General features: G+C 35.6%; 1 protein-coding gene and 1 pseudogene across 8 annotated transcripts in view; both read right to left on the bottom strand.

Moving 5' to 3' along the window:
• RAD50 (RAD50 double strand break repair protein) overlaps positions 1-22,602 on the bottom strand; it is a 243,767-nt gene that overhangs the window by 47,115 nt on the left and 174,050 nt on the right. For all 8 annotated transcript variants that reach the window (XM_059917036.1, XM_059917038.1, XM_059917039.1 and 5 more), the window contains 14 exons: positions 19,798-19,926; positions 19,403-19,568; positions 17,800-17,993; positions 17,171-17,377; positions 15,936-16,118; positions 15,165-15,322; positions 11,991-12,166; positions 11,262-11,499; positions 7,989-8,178; positions 7,414-7,540; positions 6,803-6,996; positions 3,385-3,495; positions 2,849-2,941; positions 2,643-2,756 (listed from right to left, as the gene is read on the bottom strand). In XM_059917036.1, the coding sequence (XP_059773019.1) occupies positions 2,643-2,756; positions 2,849-2,941; positions 3,385-3,495; positions 6,803-6,996; positions 7,414-7,540; positions 7,989-8,178; positions 11,262-11,499; positions 11,991-12,166; positions 15,165-15,322; positions 15,936-16,118; positions 17,171-17,377; positions 17,800-17,993; positions 19,403-19,568; positions 19,798-19,926 (2,280 nt within the window). The remainder of the gene's footprint in view (positions 1-2,642; positions 2,757-2,848; positions 2,942-3,384; positions 3,496-6,802; positions 6,997-7,413; positions 7,541-7,988; positions 8,179-11,261; positions 11,500-11,990; positions 12,167-15,164; positions 15,323-15,935; positions 16,119-17,170; positions 17,378-17,799; positions 17,994-19,402; positions 19,569-19,797; positions 19,927-22,602) is intronic.
• Positions 4,460-6,696, bottom strand: LOC132362063 (regulatory solute carrier protein family 1 member 1-like; annotated as a pseudogene).

Genomic DNA, 22,602 nt, shown 5'->3' with positions numbered 1-22,602 from the left:
GGAACTATACCATCAAGCTCTCCTGAGCCTCCAGCTTGCCAACCACAGATCTTGGGACATCTCAGCCTCCACAATCACTTGAGTTAATTCCTTATAATAAATTTATCTATATCTATATCTTTATCTATATCTGATCTCTTACTGGTTTTGCTTCTCTGGAGATCCCTGACAAATACATATGAATATACCAAATTTTATTCATCTGTTCATCAGTTGATAACCATTTGGGCTGTTTTCCATATTTTGACTGTCATGAATAATGTTGCTATAAACATTCTTGTACAAGTTTTTATGTAAACATATGTTTTACGTTTTCTTGTTTTACGTTATTATACACTTAGGAGTGGGAAAAACCCAGCTGATCTTGATGGGTGCCTATAGCTAACTTTTGCTCTCCAAACACTCTAACACATATTTTAGGCTCCAATCACACCACCTTCTACACTCATCAAGGGATGATAAAGGTGCTGAAACACACTGTAAAAACAAACAAACAAACAAACAAAACCAACCATGAAGTTTGTTGAAGACCTGCTTTTTATTAATCTATACAGTGTCTTCCTTTCCATGAATGCCTATGGAGACATTTTTCTCTGGTCTCAGTCCAGAGAATTGGTTTCTTTTTAGCTTTGAGACAATGTGAAACTTAATTAATTATGACTTTCTCTCTTCATGTGACTACTAAAATCTTTAGCAAGCATATCAGATTTCATGGCCTACATTTTATATACTTACTACTCTCCTGGTTTCATTGCCTTCTTCTTGTCCTTATTTCCACATTGTCTCATTTTCTCATCAATTTAAAATGTTATTTAGCATTACTCTATGTATATAACTTAGTAAACAATTTCTAGAACACGGTAGGTTATAAAAGTAAACTAATATAGTCAGATCCACTAAATTTAGACCTTCAACTTGAAAAGGGTCACAGACTGGTGTATCTTAATTATCTCTCTATATTTGTATGGACATTACTGATTTATAGACTGTGATTTTAAATAGAAAACCCACATATAAGCTAGTGATAACTAAGTATTTTGTTATACATGCATCATAAATTTATATAGCATTTATTAGATGGCAGAGATTTGATTTACCTTTGACTGATATTCATATATTTGACATTCCTGGCACTATGGCCAGAGATTCTGCAGAAAACGGGTATGGCTAATCTTCAAAGAGATTTTAACCATTATTTATAACCAAGTGATTAAAGCATTCAAATAGCAAATTTTATTCAAAACAGCAGGAACAGAGAAACGGTGTAGTTTTTAAAGGCATTAACTATCATGCTTATATAAGGCATGCTGAAAATTATTTTCTTAATGTGATTTTAATTATACTGTAGAAATTAATTTCCTTAATCAAGAAAGTAAATGATAAAGGAATCAACTGAAAAACAACTTAGTATATACATATTTTACTTACAGACAACTTTTAAGAATGATATCTAGAAGTGAGATTGAGAATTGGCAGAAGGGGAAGGAGACTTTAATTTTATGCTTTTATGTTTAAACTTTTACCAGGTAAGTCTTTTACTGAAAATAAATATAAAAAAAGGAAAGAAGAAAAGACAATGTTATTAGAATTGCTTTTCTCAGGGAACCCTCCTACACTGTTGGTGGGAATGTAAGTTGGTACAGCCACTGTGGAAAACAGTATGGAGGTTCCTCAGAAAACTAAAAACAGAATTACCATATGATCCAGAAATCTCATTCCTGGGCATATATCCAGACAAAATTATAATTCAGAAAGATACGTGCACCCCTATATTCATATCAGCACTATTCACAATAGCCAAGACATGGAAACAACCTAAATGTGCATCAACAGATGAATAAAGATGTGTTACATATACACAAGGGAACTCAGCCGTAAAAAAAACCAAAATAATGCAATTTGCAGCAACATGGATGCAACTAGAGATTATCATACTATGTAAGTCAGAAAGATAAATAACCATAGGATATCATTTATATGTGGAATCTAAAATGTGACACAAATGAACCTATCTATGAAACGGAATCAGGGACATAGAGAACAGACTATGGTGGCCAAGGGGGAGGAGGGTGGGAGAGGGTTGGACTGGGAGTTTGGGATTAGCATACGCAAACTGGTATATATAGAATGGATAAACAACAAGGTCCTACTGTATAGCACAGGGAAATATAATCAATATCCTGTGATAAACCATAATGGAAAAGAATATGAAAAAGAATATATATATGTAACTAAGTCACTTTGCTGTACAGCAATAATTGACACAACACTGTAATTCAACTATACTTTAATAAAAAATAAATTAAAAAAAGAATACAATCAGGTAAAAATGTTATGATGAAAAGAATCACAACAGCTTGAGTTATACCAAGTGCACCTTTTTTTATTATTTCATTTTACAAATGAAAATATGTCTCTTTTTATACTGCCAAAGGAAAATTTTGTCTCTCAGTAACATAAAAAAGGAACATACTTTTTATATAAACATATACACATTAAAAAAAAAAAAGAATTGCTTTTCTCTACTGTTTGCATTTCTACTCAATACAAGTATTGGAAATAAAAGTAAAAAATAAAAAAGAAAGATAAGAATGTTACTGGTATAAGTGCCACCATAAATCATTAGCCAAAATAGGACCTACCTTCTGTGTATCAATATCTTGTCTCATGATTCCCATTTCCTTATTAATCTTTTCTTTGTGTTTCTCGCATTCACTTAGTTGAGCTATTACTTTATTAAGTTCAGTTTCTTTTTGCTACAAAAATGAAAATTTCTTAAGCACAAGAAATAAAAATATAAACAAATAAATCATTTTAAATTATATTCAATTAAATAGTTTTAAATTACCTTCTTATAGTCGTCTTTTCCATCTTGAATATAATTCTCAATGTCTTTCACATAACCATGAATATTTTTAACCTTCTCTTTGATGTCATTTATCTGTGGAAAAATATTTATTAAAAATACAGTAGTTGGGACTAGGGCATTTAAGAAGATTTATTTCCAAGGAATATCTTTTATTAAGATAACAAAAACTTAATAGGAGAGTACAGTGAAACACTGGCTTGAAAGTTAGAAGCCCCGGGTTCCAGTTTCCATCACCAGCAGATTTTATCTGAACTCAAATTTTATGATCTCCCTTTATTACCTATGGGATTAGATTAAAAGGTCTCAATTCTCAACTTCTATTTTAGATCAAGAAGCAAAATAATTTACATTTAATCATTCTAAAAAATTTTGAATGTTAAGATTATGTCACAAATATGAAAATACTATTTCATCATGTTTTTAATTTCATGTGAAATACTAGTATCCAACATGGTGCTCTGAATAATAATTTTAACATATATTTTTGATAAGTAAATATATACATGAAATCTTACTTTATCCTGTGCTATTTTGTTGCTTGTATTTCTTTTGTTGATTAATTCTTCTTTCTCCTGCTGGAACTTTTCCAATGTTGTTTCCAAAGGGCTTACCTGCTCTTTAGCATCCTAAGGATATAAAAAATATAAGGTCTTATATAACATTCCATTACCTTATTTCATGTGTCAGACTTCATAATAAAATCACTTTCTATGTACCAGGCTTTAAAAGTCAATTCATTCGCTCCTTCCAACAACCCTATGAGGAAGGTACATTATTTTCCTGCTATATTTCAGATGAGCACAGAGATGATTTGTCCAGGGTCCCAAAAGCCAGTAAATGAAGGAGCCAGGATTCAAATCTCATCCAGCTCCAGAGTCTTTCTTTTAACCACTATGCTATACTGCGTCAGCCACTGACTTGATTCTTAATCTACACCACGTACTCCCAATTATATGAGCATGTGGCTTCAGGTATAAATTTTCATGAGTTTGTAGGGGCCCATATCAGCTCTGTGTGACTGAAGAATAGGAAAGCTCTTTCAGTCCAGGTCTTTCTTTTACAGATGGAAATATGATCATAAAAGAACTTTTTTTTTCAATTATTCCTCCATTTTCTGTTACAACTGATGAATCATAATACACAGAGCACTAAGTATGATTCCAAACACAAAACCATGTGATCAAGTTTGTAAACCAAAAATTGAATTAACAAGCCATACCTTGCCTTCAGCACAGACACAGCCAAATTATAAAGTTTATCTGCTTTTAGCTGCATGACTTCTGCTTTTTAAAGTATTCACTCTCATTCTAAAATGGTATGTTATACACAAAACCATCAGTTTTATTCCAGAATACATCATCTTAATAATAAAAAGCTTTTGTATGCACGTACTGCTGATACATTTAAAAAGGCCCAAATTTTAACAAAAGATTAGACAAGTTCATCAGACAAGAGATCATAAATTATTTTGACTGGAAAAAAAACTTTAAAAAAAAATACAGCTCAACATTCTGCTTGCAGGTTTCTACAGCAAGTGTGTGTGTGTGTGTGTGTGTGTGTGTGTGTGTGTGTGTAGATATATAGCTTTTTTTAAGGGAACGGAGTATGGTCTAGTCCACTTTTCCATGGTTGTGTAGGAACTACAGTGTTCTTTCCTAGCAAAACAAGAAGTGCAAGGTCTGCATTTCCACCAACTCGATGCAAAGCCCCAAGAGCTTCCTGCAAAGTAAAGCCGGCATGAAGGATCCAATCAATGTCTGCAGCAGGAAAAATTAATGGTGCAAGAAAGGAGGGACTTGATGATGGATGGCTGGTAGGTGGTTCAAATTCTATAAGTGGCCCTGCAGCTTCAGAACAGACATTTTCTCTGGTCTCAGGCCTGTGTGCCCTGACCCAGATCTTTAACCAATATGAAACTGGATGACAAGGACTCAGTTTGCTCAGAAGTCTGATTGAGTGCATCCTCCTTACCTGCTAAAAGTCTGGGTGAAATTTCTACACCAAAGGTGCAATGTAGTTGATTAGAAGTTTCATCTGAGGCTAGAGTGACAGAACTGCTCTCATTTATTGACTCCTTAGACTTGGGGACACCTTCCTTATCAGTACTAACAGGCCGTCACCTAGACGCCTGAAGTTAATATTTTCTACATCTTCTACTCTAGTGTCAGCTGAAGTGTCTGTTAATTCTTCCGTCTTCACTGATACAGATATGGCCTGATGAAAGGAGACCTGTTCATTCTCGGTAGCTGTAAGATGCTCATTTTGGGTCCACCTTTCAGAAAGGTCCTTAATACCTGTTTGGCCCTCAGTTACTGTCTTTGATTGACAGAAAACTTCTTCAGATGTGTTTTCTGAAGCTGGTTTACTACTAATGACCAAAAGTTCATAAAGTTCCTTCAAGGCTGCTGTTATAGATGAGCAAGATTCCTCTGCTGACTCTACAGAGGGCTGACAACTGCCACAGAGACTTACGAGAAGGGGCAATTCCCATATTCCTTACTTGTTCCAGACATTTCAACATTACTTTCTGGAAGCTGTAAATCCTGAGTGGAAATGGAATTTTAAAGGAAGGGTTACATTTTGATGTTTCTACTTCCGTCAAGGGATTATCCAAGGTGAGATAAGATGCACCGACGTTCCTGACATTGGTATTCTGACTGCCTGCTGAATTAATAAGCACAGCAACTAGGGACTGTTCAACTATACCTACTTCCATAAGTGTTTCTGAATTTGAGCAGCCAAAGCATCCTGAAGGTAGAATATTTTTCTCTGTACCCGAAAGGTCCACAGTCTGCTGTAGCCTGTCTCGATCGTAAAGGAACTTTTGATCTTAAGCTTAGTTTGCTGAGGCTAAGTAGATATTTTATGGTAATGAAAGCATACTAGTACATTGATGTTGGTGTGCCCACACTTATTTTGGAAGGAAAGGGGTTTTCAAATAACAAACTATTTTACTAATCAGAACTCCACATCATTTGGCCTTATAACATCTCTACAGAATAAGTATACAATAACCACTGTTCAAAACCATGATCCTCAAGTACTTTAAGATCCTGAAATACCTAATGAATCCATAAAGGTAGAAATAATTATTTAGTATTACTTCAATGTAGGAATATTTTATATTAGGAAGTAGTTTGGTGTGGTGGGAAGTCAAATGTCTTACACATCAGAAGACCTACCAGAAAATTAACCCTGCCTCCTACTAACTGTATGAATTTGGGCAAGTCATGGGATATCTGTAAGTCTCAATTTCTTTTCCTATAAAAAGGAGATTTAGTCACATTTATCAAAATGACACACTGAATACAAAATGAGACACTGAACGGTTTAATGTCAAAGTGCTTTATAAGCAATAAAAAATACAAATGTAAGGTAGTACATTTTATACCATACTCTAAGCCTCTGTTATTTTGTAATCCAAAACTACTTAAGAAACATTTATAGTAATTAGTAACAGATTCTAATCAGATTCTAACCAGATTTAATTGGCTGGGTCTTAGATTTGATAAATCTAGATGAGGGATGCCAAATGGGTTCCATTCCATGTGTCAACTCAGTGCCTGCTCAGTGTAGTGGGAAGTATTCCGAGACTACATCTGGAATTAAAAAGAAAAAGTGCTATGCCTGAGAGGCAGTGTCTGTCATGGATATAGGATCTGTAGATAAGACAAACCTCCCATACAAGTAGGAATCCTTATATGGAGTTAGCCAGCCACCACCAGTAACAGGAAGTTCACTACTTAACCAGGCAGCCAGTTCTTCCTTATTATGGTCAATAAATCTTCCAGAAATTTTTACCTATTAGTAGAAGTTCTATATACCATTTTCACTTGATCCTCACAATAACCATAGTTCTGGCCATTGCCCCAATAAAGAGAATTTCACATATTTGAACTGATTTTTAAAACTAATATATATGAATGTTTTTACCTTTATTTCTCTGTATAAGGACTGAACTTCAGTGGATAATTCCACAGTCTGCTCCTCCAGTTGCTGACGACGTTGTAAATTAGTGGATATCTGAAGTTTCTCTGATTTAAGTTCATTTGTTGTACTTTTTAGGTGCTGAATTTGTTCCTGCTGGTCCTGTATAAGCTTACGATTCAATTCAATCTTACTGGAAACTGCATGAAAACATATTGATACAGTGATTAATGTAAGGGTATAGAAAATACTATAAGCAGCCTCATTCCAGTTTTATAGGCCTCTGTGGCATTCACAAAGGCTGAGTTTCTGTGGGTCCCACCTACTGCAATAAAAATGCCACAAGAACCTGTCCAGCTCCCAAACCTGCTTGCTGTCCCCTCCTGAATAGGGCAGATATGACAGAGAAAGAGTACAGCTCATTTGTTACTCATCATTCAAAATCTGTTCTGCAAAGAAAGGAAACAGAGGAGAAGTGATGCCTTTGAGAAAAGAAACTGCATATACCATGGACTGGAAGAAAGACTGTTCTTTGTCCACATAATAGTTATAAAATTTATGGTAAAAAGCATATGTTGGGAATGTTGAAGTCTTTATAAGGAAACAGACTCTATTACCTGTATCTAATTTGTGTTGTTTTTCTTGTTTTTCCTGGTTTACTTGTTGAACAGTTCTATCCAAATCTAGTCCTTGGAGTTTAGCTGCTTGCTGTGCAATTTTTCTTTCAACATCCTTAAGTTCCATCTTAAGAATAAATCAAAGTTATTTCCTTTAAGAAACTTATGCCATTATCATTATTCAAAATCTTTAAGAATTAACTGCTTTTAATTACTTTTAAAAATCTAATTTGTAACTGCTCTCAGATATAATTTTAACAAATTTTAAAGGATAAAAATAAAATTAATTTTTATGATGAAATTAATTTAAATGATGTAAACAAAAGGAAGCAGACTAAAAAAGAAAAATAAACAAGACTACTTCTTAATTCTCAGAACTTATAGATAATAAAATCTAAACTCAGGAATATAAATAAAAGCTAAGCAGTTACTCCCTGAGACTACCTAAAATTCAGGATAGGGAACTCGAAACACAATCTGTACCAGAATACTAGCTACTATCTTTAATACTCACATTTCATATTCAAACCACCATGAAACAAGTTTTAGTCTGCCTTAAACTGCAGTAAACTTACCTGGAACCTCTCCATAATTGTAACATCTGTCAGACACACTTTAGCACTTTCTTCCTCAGGTATGATCGTACCCAAGAGTGTTTCCTGTTCTTCTATGTCATTCTTTAGGCGCTGTATGTCTCTGTTCACATTCTGCAGTTTGTTTCTTAATTCTGGTATTTCCTTCTCCTTCAAATCAATTATGCTTTGCCTTCACAGAACACACACAATTAAAAATAAGCAATCTAATGTTTTCTCATAATGAGATTGAGGTTATGTATTTTTGGCAAGAATACCACAGAAGTGATGTTGTATCCTTCTTAGGGCAACATATCAGTGGGTATATGATGTCAGTATGTTACTCTTAGTTAAGATGATGTCAGCCAGATTTACCCATTGTAAAGTTACTATTTTTCTCTATGTAATCGGTAAGTATCATAGGAGAAATACATTGAAGAAAATGTAAATATCCTGTTTCTCCTCAAACCTCTGTCCACTGATTTTATAAATAGTACCTATTGACAGATCTTGAAAGCAGCAAGTTTTACCGTGTTGTTTGCCAAACTGAAAGATATTTTACAAATTACCTGACCATACTCATCATAAGTGTCAAGACCATGAAAGACAAAGAAAGACTGTCAAGACAAAGAAGAACTATGGTAGACTACAAGAGCCTAAGGAGAAATAACAAGTATGTGCAATGTGGGAATCCTGAGTTGGATCCTGAAATAGACAAAGGATGTTAAATAGAAAGACTGCTAAAATTCAAATATGGTTTGTAGTTTAATTAATAGAATTATATCAAAGTTAATTTCTTGATTTTGATAATCATATTATGGTTACATAAACTGTGAACATCAGGAGAAGCTGGGTGAAGGGTGTATGTGAATTCTCTGTACTATTTTTGTAAATTTTCTGTAAGTCTAAAATTATTTTAAAATAAAAAAGTTTAAAAAATGATGGAAGGACAGAAGAAAGGAAGGAAAGAAAATAGGAAAGAAGGAAATAGGAAGAAAATAGGAAAGAAGGAAACCCATGTATCAGTCAAATGATACATGGGTTTATGGTACAAAAGCTGTTAAACCCACTTTACTGCTGCTACTCTAGCTAACGAATTACCATCCCTATGGCAGGTACTGGCCCCACACCTATTTTTGTTGATACCTCTGAAACAATAAAACTTGTATGTAATCTTTAAAAAAAGAAGTTATTAAGCTTATTTCAGAAAAATCCCAAATTCTTAATATCAAATTAGTATAATAAATTAAATTGGTTTCTAATGGGAGCCTTATAATAAACCAGAAACTCAAGGATTAGCTCTTAGATACTGTTATTACTTAATGATTTTTTTAAAGTCCATACTATGACCAAGAAATGCCAACCTGAATTGATCTGAGTGACAGAGACCTGTAATTTTTTATACCAGAGCAATGAAAAAATTCCCTGAATAAATATGAACATATTCAGATTATGAATAATTCATGCTCACATTACTTCCCAGTGTTATAGACCAGAAGTTGCTCTTAAGTTATGTACCCAGTACCTAGAAAGTGACAAAGCTATGATAGCCTAATGACAGTCAAGTACTCACTTGACTGGGACATTTTTGCGGAGAACTACAGGCATACGTTCAATTTTAACCCCATTTTTACATTTTCACACACACACAAAAACCCCTTATTGATGTGGTCCAGGTTTTGGTGCCTTCTTTTCTGATGATTACCTAAGATGCTAAAATAAGTATTCTAAGAAACAGTAAAGATATTTCCTGAGTGAATGGTTACTGAGCTCTAGTAGGGTTTTCTCTTTTGCTTTTAAATTTTTCAGAAATTCAATTTTGTGACAGCATTCTTTTTCCAAGGGAATTTTATGTAAAAGGGACCAAAGCAGATACAGTATTGAAAAACACCTGTGGGAAAAATACTGAGCTTTTATTTAAATGAGGTGTTATAAAAAATGAACCCAAGTCAGTACTAAGAAAAATGATAAAGAGGTACATTTTCAGCTGAAATTTCATTCATGATGGTATGGGACATGCCGGAAGGGACATGATATCACTTCCGTTGTATTTTATTGGTTACACAGACCAATCCTGGAACATGAGAGAAGACTAATACAAGAGTGTGAATACCAGGAGGCAGGGATCATTGGCGACCATCTTAGAGGCTGGCTACCACAAAGCACATCTTCCTGCATCTTCCCTTCCTTCTTTTCCTTAAACTCCTCTTCAGTTTTCCAGGACAACATACCCTCCGGGTTTTTTTGCTTCCAGAATTTGTCTCACTTTCATCCAATGTATTAACATTAGATTAATTTTCCTAAAACACATCTTTCATTAAATCTCTTAGGATGGCTCCCCATCACCTAATAGAGCTATAACTAGGCCTGAACATAATTGTAGCTCTATCTTCCCTACTTATGTGAATCAATCACTACAAATAAGTTCTCAAACTCCAGATAATGTTTCTACTGCAGCACAGGTCTTACTCTCCTACCCTTTACACACACCCTCTCCCCTTTCCTCCTCTTAAATAAGTCAAACCACCTTCCCTATGCTTTACATCCCTCCTCCTACCCTGTTCTCAAAATCCTATTCTCATTCTGTAGTCCACTGGCTTCTCTCTTCCTAATTAATGCATTTATTTGAACCAATTAAGTATTTTATTAAGCCCAGCTTTCTATGTCTAATTCTGAGAGCTTTTCTCCTTACATAGACCATCAGCTCCATGAAGGTCATATCTTATTGGTCTCTGTGACCATCTTTGTGCTCTGGGAGACACGAAGGCAATCATCACATACTTTCTGACTTGATTTTATTTATAAATAGAAAATCATCTGAACTTCTTATACAAGCAAGGGAAAAATAAACAATAGAAATCATCTATGATTCATTCTTTCCGGAAGTGAGAAAAACATAAAAGTATAGTTTAAAATTTGTCTCGAGGGGAGCTTTCCGGTACTTTAATTCTTTGCTGGGTTTAGAAAGTGACATATAGATATAAAATCTATCAAAATTTCTGCCCTCAAGCCAAGTCTCAGGAATGAAACAAACATACACAAATTAAAGATTATATCTACCCTGTGACTAGTTTAAGAAACAAGCTTATCTTAAAACAAAATAATTTTCTTATCACATAAATAACATGAGATGAGCATACTGGCTTAGAATCCTGACTTTAACCTTTATTCATTCAACTCTTGCTTACTGAATACTACCATATGTTAAGACAGTGGAATAGGTACCTCTTACAGTGTTGCTGTACAGGTACAGTAATGGTAAATCCCTATTCTCACCTCATGGGCACTAGTCCCAGCATTTCATCACGCCGCTTTTCTTTTTTCTTTAGCTCTGATTCTGTTGACTTGAGCTTATCTGGAGCAAGCCTCAGCTTAGACTGCAAATCACTGATGACTTCTTGTAATTCAGCTTCTGTCTGAAAAACTCTCTGACAGACAGGGCAACACGACTGGTCTTCATCCGTTAGCTGAGTAATGAATTGCGAGTAAACTGCCGTAGCTCCAGCCAGCATGGCTATTTAAAAAAATATATATATACTCCCAGTGAAAAGAATATAAAATATAGTTTTGTCAACATGGTTATATCCTTTTCTGTAAATACATGATTATTCTTCTTGCTTTATAAACACACAATGAAAGAAATCAAAATTCTGATATTTAAATCTTCCCAAGGGCACAATACATTCAGATTTGTAGAAATTATTTTCTGGTAACACACAAGTATAATAAAACTTTTAGAGCTTGTTATGTGCCAGAAACTATAATCTCATTTACTCCTCCCTAACACCCTACACGTGGTAGGCAATTATTAATGAATCTGAAGTACAGAAAGGTTTCGATAACTTGCTCAAAGTCACACAGCAAGTAGGTTGTAGAACCAGAACTGAAACTTAAGCCACCAAGCTCCAGAACCAAGCTTAAAAATCTCCCATCCTTAATAGTTACCTGTGAACAAAAATTCAAAAACATCAAAATGCCTTTTCTAATAGAAAGTAGGTAACCTACCTCGTTGTTTTGAGGATTTTTCAATTTCTTCTTTAAGCCTGTCTAAGTCACTTTCAAAATCCTGGCTACCACAAACATCAAACAGTTTGTCTTCATAGCTGGACAACTTCTCTTCCTTCCTTTTTAGCTCATTATTTATATGATTTTTATTTTGCTCAGCTGAAGCCAGTTCCTTGCTAAAATAAGAATATGGATTACAATTTTAAAATATGAGAAATGAAAAGTGTGAGAAGGTAGATCCAAGACAAACTCTGCCAGAAAATATTACAAAGGTCTGCTGTGACCAAGCACTTTTTTTTTAGAAGTCATGGCAACAGTCCACTACTGCCTGAATCTACCCCTAGCACATGGACTCACCCTGGTCATATGCCTGCTCCCAGAAAAATGTGTACAGACAAAACCCTGCTTGGTTTTGCAGGGGTTCATGGTCTTAGATCTTGGGTTAAGAGCCTCAGCAAGGAGAATATGCTTGCCAGATCTGGAGGGAAGAGAAAAAAAGGAGAACATTCTCCTAACTCTGTGTGGACCCTTTCACAACTGTACTTCCGTTCCCTCCTGTAAAAACTTTTCCTTTGTTCCCTCCTTGTTGCTGTCATCTACTTACAACCTGATCATTCACTGCCTCTCATTCATCAAAGACTTTGCTCACTAGTACAATTTATTTCCACTCCAACTCTTAAATATAATCCTAGCCAGCCTCCATGCCCCTATAGATCAGGGGTTTTCAATTTACAGGTTTTGATGCATTAGGCAAGTCATATAATCAATTCAATGCATTATATTCAGCATATTTTGAAAAATTAAGCATAATACGTAGAATATATTGGAGTAGATTGTGCGTGGTTAGGATAGGTACTATTTTAAGAAATTTGTTTCAGATAAATGTGTGAGTGCACATGTGCCTCATCTTGATACTTCCCATTGTGAGTCACAGTAAAAATCTGGAAAAAAAATAACATGTAGATGATGCTCTCACCATCTTAGCCATTGAGCAGTTGCTCATTAAGATCACTATCTCAGCAGCACCAAACACGGTTGAACCCCTCCTTGAAAGACTATTTTCTCAAGGCAACCCAGACATCACTCCTGTCTTGTTCTCACCCTGGCTCCTGGGGCACTGACTTCGCTTGCTCCTCTCTTCCTTTGCTTGTCAACAGTTTAAATGTTGGTGTTTTCCAGGAGTCTGACTACAATTTTTTCTCTTCTCTTTGAATAACTCCTTCAAGTTGACATGACCTACTGACTCCAATTATCGCTTACAAAGCAACAACTTCCAATCTTCTGAACTTCAAACTCCAGTATTCTACTCCCTAACAGACATTTCCACAAGAAACACAAATTTAACATGGTCAAATCCACTATCTTCCTCAAAAATATTTGTGGAATTTTTGACCCTCCTATCTAAGTACCACTCAAGGTGATATTTGAAAAAACTGATCACTTTTTTAAATTGTGGGAAAAACATAAAATTTAACATCTTAACCATTTTTAACTGTACAGCACAGTAGTGTTAACCATATGCACATTGTTGTGCAACAGATCTCTAAAACTTTTTCATCTTGCAAAACTAAAACTCTATACCCACGGAACAACTCCCCCTCCTCCCCCTCCGCCCCCGTCCCCTGGCTACTCTGAACCTCCATTCTACATACTTTCTAAGAGTTCGACATCTTTGGATACTTCACATAAGTGGAACCAAACAGTACTTATGTTTTTGTGCCTAGCTTACTTCACTTTAATATCCTCAAGCATAATATCCTCAAGGTTCATCAAGTCATAGCATATGAGAGGATTTCTTTCTTTTTCAAAGATAAATAATATTCCATTATACATACACCAATTTTTCTTTATCCATTCATCCATCATTTAGGTTGCTTCCACCTCTTGGCTATTGTGAATAATGCTGCAGTGAACATGGATTAGCAAATATCTCTTTGAGATCATGTTTTCAATTCGTTTGAATATATACTCAGAAGTGGAATTGCTGATCATCTGGTTATTCTTTTCCTAATTTTTTGAGGAACCTCCACAGGTTTTCTACAGTAACTGCACCATTTTACACTCCTACTAATAGTGCACAGGGTTCCAATTTCTCAACATCCTCACCAACACTTGTTATTTTGGGTTTTTTTTCAACTTTTTATTTTATTTTTAAATTGAAGTATAGTTGATTTACAATGTTGTATCAGTTTCAAGTATACAGCAAAGTGATTCAGTTATATTATTCTTTTTCAGATTCTTTTCCATTATAGCTTATTATAACACACTACTATATTTTCTGTTTTTTTTTTGATAATGCTCATCCTAAGTGGTGTGAAGTGATATCACTGTGGTTGTGATTTGCATTTCCTTGATGATTAGCATCATCTTGAGCATCTTTTCATATGCTTGTTGACCATTTGTATATATTCTTTGGAGAAATGTCTATTCAAGTCCTCTGCCCGTTTTTTAAAAAAAATATTTATTTGTTTATTTATTTGGTTGTGCCGGGTCTTAGTTGCAGTAGGCGGGCTCCCTGGCTGTGGCATGCGAACTCTTAGTTGTGGGATCTAGTTCCCTGAGCAGGGATCGAACCCGGGCCCCCTGCATTGGGGGCTCGGAGTCCCAACCACTGCACCACCAGGGAAGTCCCTCTGCCCACTTTTTTAATCCGGGTATTTGTTTTTTTATTATTGAGTTGTATGAGTTCTTTACATATTCTGGATACTAACCCCTAATCAGATATATAATTTGCAAATGTTTTCTCCCATTCTGTTGATTGCCTTTTCCCTGTTGATCGTTCCATTTGCTGTGCAGCAGTTTTTAAGTACGATATAGTCCCATTTGTCTATTTTTGCTGCTGCTGCCTGTGCTTTTGGTGTCATATCCAAGAAATCATTGCCAATTTCAATACAATGAAACTTTTCCTCTATGTTATCTTCTAGGAGTTTTATAGTTTCAGGTCTCACTTTTTATAAAGGAATATTTTAACCCTCTCACTTAGTTCTGTAAACTTTCAAGGAACAAGAAGCTCAACTCACTGTTACCATTTTACTTAATTTGTAAAATATAGGAAAATCAAAGTCAATTAATAAGACATACCACTTCATGACAATAAATGATTTCAAAACAATGAAAAGTGAAAGCATGAAATAAGAGACTTCTACTACATCTTCAAATGTTGTAACTACTTACTTCAATTTGGCAAGTCTGTCCCTGGTCTGATTAATTTCTTTTGATTTACTATGAAGCCAATCTTCAAGCTGTTTTTTGTTGGGAAAATATCCTAACAATGAAGTTAATTCATCACTGTGCCTAGATTTTATTTTTCTGATTTGTTCATCTTTGTCAGCCTATAGGAAAAAAAAAAATCGTTTAAAAATAAAGCTCAATATCTCCACAATATATAAAGAACAAAAATAAATTTTAGATTGATTACAGTTCTAGGCTTAAAAAATAAAACTACAAAAATGCAAGAAGAAAATATAAAATTTCTTCTTTTTTTTTAAATTTTGGCCATGCCGCACAGCTTGAGGAATATCTCAGCATCCTGACCAGAGATTGAACCCGGGCCATGACAGTGAAAGCACCAAATCCTAACCACTAGGCCACCAAGGAACTCCTGAAAATTTCTTAAACTCTTAAAGTGGGGATGGACTTTCTAAGCCATTAGAGAAAAGAATAACAAGTCTGATGATATAAAAATTAAAACTTCTGTATGGTATATGATAAAAATTAACAGCAATGTACATGTGTGTGTTTGTGTGTATACACTTCTGTATTATTATTTTTTTGTAATTAGAAAACAGTTTTTAAACTTGAAAGTCTATTTTATATTAAGTTCACTTAACCCCTAAAATAAAAAGCCAATATCAACGAAATACTTCACAGTGTAATGATTATGAATGTAAGATAAGCTATTTTAAATACCAGAAAGTATAATTAGAACAAAAAGAAAGGTCATACTTTGTCTTTGGTCAGCATCTCCATCTGGGTACGTGTTGCTGTATGATGATTTAACTGCTCCATCTCCTGGTCCAATTTACGCAGGGTCCTGTCTAGATCTGCTTTCTCATTTTGAAGGCTTATTACTTCTGTTTTTAGAGTTTCTACATTGCTGTTTTTCTCAGCTTTGCTTAGCTCACGTTCCTTAATAATTCAAATAAATGAACAGGTTTATATGTGTTGTGTTAAAATAATGACAAAGTGTATTAGAAATCAGCTACTCCTCAGGATGGTCAAAATATTACTGTTTGATTCTATGCAACAACAGAAAAAGCAGAAGGTATAAAATTTTTAAGAAATATCTTATAAAGTTACCTTACTATTTTATAATAGTAGAGACTTAGTAAATGAATCTGGAAGAGTCAAACAGGAGGGAAAAATGAAAATTAGTACAAAATTAAGAAAAATATGCCTAAGTATACAGTTTAGTGACTCTTCAGTCAATAACTAAGCATTTATCAAGTAGCCATGTAACTCACTACATTGCCTGGCATATAGAAACTAAAAATAGTGTGATGTGGTCCCTGAACAGTATCTCCCCATCACAACAGGACAATATTGTGCTAAATTGACAAAAATGTATGCTAGATGTTAAGTTTGGGAGTAAATAGAAATGTTTAAATTATCAAGACGGGACCTGAAAGTGGCATTTGCCAAGCTTTAGGATGCTTATTTTGGTAATGGAGGTGTGAAGGAAGGGAAGAGATTAGAAACAAAGAAGAAATTTTGGAAATTCATGAAAGGAAGAGGTGGGCTAAGAAAGTTTCTACCACAGAAAAAGCGATAACACAGCAATAATCATATAAAATCTGTAGTGTGTGGAACCTAGAGGGAAAATACTTTTTTTTTAAAACTTAGGTAAGTGGTTCTCAACCAAGGTACTCATAAGAATCACCCAGTTCTGTTTTGAACACATTTCTATGCCCCACTCTTAGAGATTTTTATTTGCAAGGTTTAAGGTCTAAGCATAAGTTTTTTTTTTTTAAGCTTCCTTAGATGATTCTAATTTTCAATCCACCAGGTTCCAGGAGCAGAGTTGGGTCATTAAGATATTCAGATAAATTCATTTTACGTGAGATTGATAGACAATGTTGATATTTTTATTAAAAGGCCATAATCTTAGGATTAGCAAAAGAAAAAATACTTCTAAATATCTTACACCTTAAATTTATTAGATTACTCAAATAGTATCTTACAGCTTTTGTGAGCTCCTGGTCCAGTTCAAGAATCCTGTCTGAAGATCCTTCCAACTGCTGTAATTCATACTTCACATTTTTCAGCTCATTCTGCCTCTTAGTTAGGATTTCTGATTTTAGCTCAATTATTCTTCCTAGTCCAGTTTTCTCATCCCTTATCTCATCTATCTGTTTTCGTTTCAGAGTCTCTTTTTCTGCAAAGTCGTTCTAAATACATAATGAGAAGCATGAGCATTAACAATTTTTTCAGTAAAAACTTCATTAAGAAAAAGTTTCTCTGATGCAAAAGTAACACATGCACTCTGAGGAAAATATAGAAGAGCATACAAAAATATAATGATCATAACCCAGAGATAATCATTATTAACTTCGAGCAAACTTTTTCTTTACAATTAGCTTTAAAAAGAAATTTTACTTAAAATCAAATAAAAAAAATAGGTCTATATCTTCTTTGTACTTTTATACTTATAAACTTTTAAAAGATTTGCTTCCGTAAAGGTTTTATTCTATCTCATAGCAAATTTTATCCTAACACTAATCCAAAAATATGACAAAATAAGGTCAATCCAAAAATTAAAACAATTCAACTAGACAATCTGATACCAACAAAAGAAAATAACAGTATTTACCATCAGTAGCCTGGCGGTTTCTGTTTCCTTTTCTTGTCTCTCTCTCACAAGTTTGTGAAAATTTTTTATCTGTCTCTCACTGAATGGTCCATGCTCAAAGCCATCCAATTCTAGTTGTGTTGCCAAAGACTGAATTAATGAATCTCTAGCTCGCATATGTTCTTGATGACGATCTGCTTGTAGCTGTAGACGACCTTTAAAAAACACAATCATAGTAATTTTTTTATCAGCTGATTTTTTAAAAAATAAAAGAGCAAGATCTCTTACATCCTTTGCTCAGTTTCCCCCAATGGTAACTACTGTATTGAGATGTAGTAAGAAATACATATTTGGTTTTTGTCTTCAGCTCCTGGTACAGAACTCCAAAAAACGCTTAGAATTTCTCAGTGATAGGGGTGAGAGAAGTATCTTTTGTTATTCAGTATAAGTCCCTTTCAACTGTACCTGAGTTTATTCTAATGAGGTGACTCCTGGAGAATGGGACCTAGTCGTCAGAGGAATCAGCTCTGTGATCAGAGTAGGAAGTTTCAGTACCCACCCCTCGCATTTCTGGGGAGGAGCTGAAGTCTGAGTTCAATCACCAATGGCCAATGACTTAATTAATCATGTCTAAATGATTACTTCCATAAAAACCCTAAGCAATGGCATTCAAAGAGCTTCCAGGTTGGTGAATACTACATGGAGGTGCTGGGCAAGTCACGCATGTGGAGAAGGCATGAAAGCTCAATGTCCCTCCCCCATACTTTACCCTATGCATCTCTTCCATCTGGGTGTTCCTGACCTATATCCTTAATAAACTGGTAATAGTAAGTGCTTCCCTGAGTTCTAGGAGCTGTTATAGAAAATTACTGAACCTGAGAAAAGCATTGTGGAAACCCCTGATTTATAGCCAGTGGTCAGAAGTACAGGTGCCAGACAACCTGGGACTTGGGATTGGCAGCTGAAGTGGAGTGGGAGACAGTCTCATGGGACTGAGCCCTTAATCTGTGGGGTCTATGCTAACTCCGGACAGGGAGTGTCAGAACTGAAATAAATTACAGGACACTTAGTTGGTGTTCACTGAGAATTGGAGAATTGCTTGGTGTGGAAAAACCCACACACACCTGGCGTCAGAACTGTTGTTGAGTAGAAAAATAGTGTTTTCTTTTAGCAATTTGCAAAATTATAGTATATCACAACCAGGATACTGACACTGATACAATCCATCAATCTTATTCTTATTTCCCCAGTTTTACTCATATCTGTGTGTGTATTAAGTTCTACATAATTTTATCAACTGTGTTGGTTCTTATATCCACCATGACAGCGAAGATACTGAACAGTTCCAACACCATAAGAACCCTTCTTGTTTTTTTTAAAACCATAACCACATTAACCTTCCTCCTGCTTTTCCTCCTACTGGGTAACCCTGGCCATCACTAATCTGTTCTACATTTCTAAAATTTTGGCATTTCAAAATGTCATATAAAGTGGAAACATACTATATATAATCTTTTGAGACTGACTTTTTTCACTCAGCATAATTCCCTGGAGATTTGTCATTCATGCAAAAAATGCGTAATATTATAATAGGGAAAAAGACCAAGTAAACACTGTCTCTTACCCTGTTCAACAAGTAGTTCTGATTTTTCTTGATTGAGAAGCCTAGATTCTTTATTTAATTTTTCCAGTTCACGCTGACATTCTACCAGTCTCCTTTCTTTCTCCCTTACTGTTCTCTGGTGATTGTGATATAAATCATTTAGCTGCTCATCAGACCCTTGGAAAACCTGTGTAGAACCAAAATAAAGAGCTTTAATGTATAACAAGGTATCACTCTGAGGTACAAAATATGAACCAAAGCTTATTCAATCTCCTTTTTAACATAAACATGGAAGTAACACAAACATCAAGATTTGTATGTTTGTTTCAAAATATGACTGTCAAAATGGAATCAAATGAGGTTCATTACAATAATCTCAAAATTCTGAAGTAAAACAAAATTCTACCACCACAAACCTTTTCCATTTTCTGTTCCAGTTCACTATTATCTTTTTCCATTTGCTTCTTTCGGCTATCCAAAGCTTTAATTTCATTGTCGAGTCTCATTATTTTAGAGAGATTTTGTTCAATTTCTTTTAGACGATTCTGAAAATAAACAAACACCCTACATAAACAGAATTCACTATTGTTTACATTGCAAATAACTGAAGATAAATAACATGTCCCAGGACCAGGCACTTAGTAAAAGTGATCTCATTTAACGGTAACACTGCTATAAAGGGAGCACCGAGAAACTGAGGATCAGAGGCATTAAGTAACTTGTCCAACTCCTTACAGCTAGTAAAGAAAAGCAGGAATTTAACTCCCTTCTAACTCCAAAGCCCATCCCCTGTCCTCAACAGCTCCCACAAAAGTCATTCATTCACTGGGTACTTGGAGCCACATTATGTAAAGTACCACATTTTAAGAACTTAATCCTTGGAACTTCCCTGGTGGCACAGTGGTTAAGAATCTGCCTGCCAATGCAGGGGACACAGGTTCAAGTTCTGGTCCGGAAAGATCCCACATGCCGTGGAGCAACTAAGCCCATGTTCCACAACTACTGAGCCTGTGCTCTAGAGCCCGTGAGTCACAACTGCTGACCCTGCATGCCTGGAGCCTGTGCTCCCCAACAGGAGAGGCCACCGCAATGAGAAGTGCACGCACTGCAACAAAGAGTAGCCCCCGCTCGCTGCAACTAGAGAAAGCCTATGAGCAGCAATGAAGACCCAACACAGCCAAAAATAAAAAAAATTTTTAAAAACAGAACTTAATCCTTAAAAGGCTAACTATTTAATTTATTAAAAAAGAAACTAGAACTATTGAGTGGACTGGAAACTCATGGTGCATCACAAGTGAAATGTGACAAATGATCTCAGTGGCCTCCTTCCAGGGACAGCTGGTTGCCTCATCTCCTAGGAATATGAGTGATCTGGCTCAGAGTCTTCCCTCCTTGGATACTCTTCTGGTGTTTGCCTCTACAATTCCAAGGCTGACCAACTCCTCTTCTAAGACATTTTTAGAACCTGATTTTTAAACTAACACATTATTACAGATATCAATTGTAAGCTTTCATGGCTGCACCAAAATGCATCCTCAACTTCAATGTCATTTGATAAATTATACTAATACCATATCTTATGATTTGTATATTAATAGGTAACACGTTATCACCACAGAAACTTTACTTTGTTCACCAATGCTTCCTCAGCACATGTAACAAGTGTTCAGTATGTTAGCTGGGAGATTTGAAAAAAAAATTTTTACCAGTAATAACAGTCATAGCTATCATTGATCAAATGCCTGCTATATTGCAGACACTGTACTAGGTGCTGCCATACATTCCCTCTAATCATTATGACACTACAGGCAAACCTCAGAGATATACTGGGTTCAGTTCCAGACCACTGCAATAAAGTGATTATTGCAATAAAGCAAGTCACACAATTTTTTGGCTTCACAGTGCATATAAAAGTTGTTTACACTATACTGTAGAAGTGTGCAATAGTATTATGTCTTAAAAAAAAAACAATGTTCATATTTTGATCTCTTCCCATGAATCACGAATGTTCTTAATGGCATCTAGAATGGTGAATCCTTTCCAGGAGGTTTTCAATTTACCCAGATCCATCACTGGAATTACTATCTATGGCAGCTATAGCCTTACGAAATATATTTCTTAAAAAGACTTAAAAGTCAAAATGACTTCTTGATCCATGGGCTGCAGAATGGATGCTGTGTTAGCAGACATGAAAATATGAATCTCGGGCTTCCCTGGTGGCGCAGTGGTTGAGAGTCTGCCTGCCGATGCAGGGGAGATGGGTTCGAGCCCTGGTCTGGGAGGATCCCACATGCCGCGGAGCAACTGAGCCCGTGAGCCACAACTACTGAGCCTGCGCGTCTGGAGCTTGTGCTCCGCAACAAGAGAGGCCACGACAGTGAGAGGCCCGCGCACCGCGATGAAGAGTGGCCCCCGCTCACCGCAACTAGAGAAAGTCCTCGCACAGAAACGAAGACCCAACACAGCCAAAAATAAATTAATAAATTAATTTAAAAAACCATGAATCTCATTGTACACCTCCATGAGCACTCTTGGGTGACCAGATGCATGGTCAATGAGCAGTAATATTTTGGGGGAAAAAAAAAGTCCTTTTTTTTTTTTTCTGAGCAGCAGGTCTCAAGAGTGGGTCTAAAATATTCAATAAACCATGTTGTAAACAGAGATGCTGCCATCCAGGTTGCTCCATTTATAGAGCACAGGCACAGTAGATTTAGCATAATTCTTAAGGGCCCTGAAGATTTTTGGAATGGTCAATGAGCACTGGCTTCCACTTAAAGTCACATGCCGCGTTAGTTCCTAACAACAGTCAGCCTGTCCTTTGAAGCTTTGAAGCCAGGCATTGACTTCTCCTCTCTAGCTATGGAAGTCCTAGATGGCATCTTCTTCCAGTATAAGGCTGTTTTACCTACGCTCAAAATCTACTGTACAGTGAAGCCACCTTCATTAATGATCTTAGCTAGATCTTCTTTGTAACTTGCTGTAGCTTCATCAGCACTTGCTGCTTCACCTTGTACTTTGAAGTTTTGGAGACAGCTTCTTTCCTTAAACCTCGAGAACCTCTGCTACTTTCAAATATTTCTTCTGCAGCTTCCTTACCTCTCTCAGCCTTCACAGAATTGAAGAGAGTTAGGACCTTGCTCTGGATTAGGCTTTTACTTAAGGGAATGTTGTGGCTGGTTTGATCTTCTACCCAGACCACTAAAACCTCCTCCATATCAGCA

The sequence above is a fragment of the Balaenoptera ricei genome, chromosome 3, assembly GCF_028023285.1.
Source record: "Balaenoptera ricei isolate mBalRic1 chromosome 3, mBalRic1.hap2, whole genome shotgun sequence".
Classification (NCBI taxonomy): domain Eukaryota; kingdom Metazoa; phylum Chordata; class Mammalia; order Artiodactyla; family Balaenopteridae; genus Balaenoptera; species Balaenoptera ricei.
This window is presented reverse-complemented; position numbering and strand designations above follow the sequence as displayed.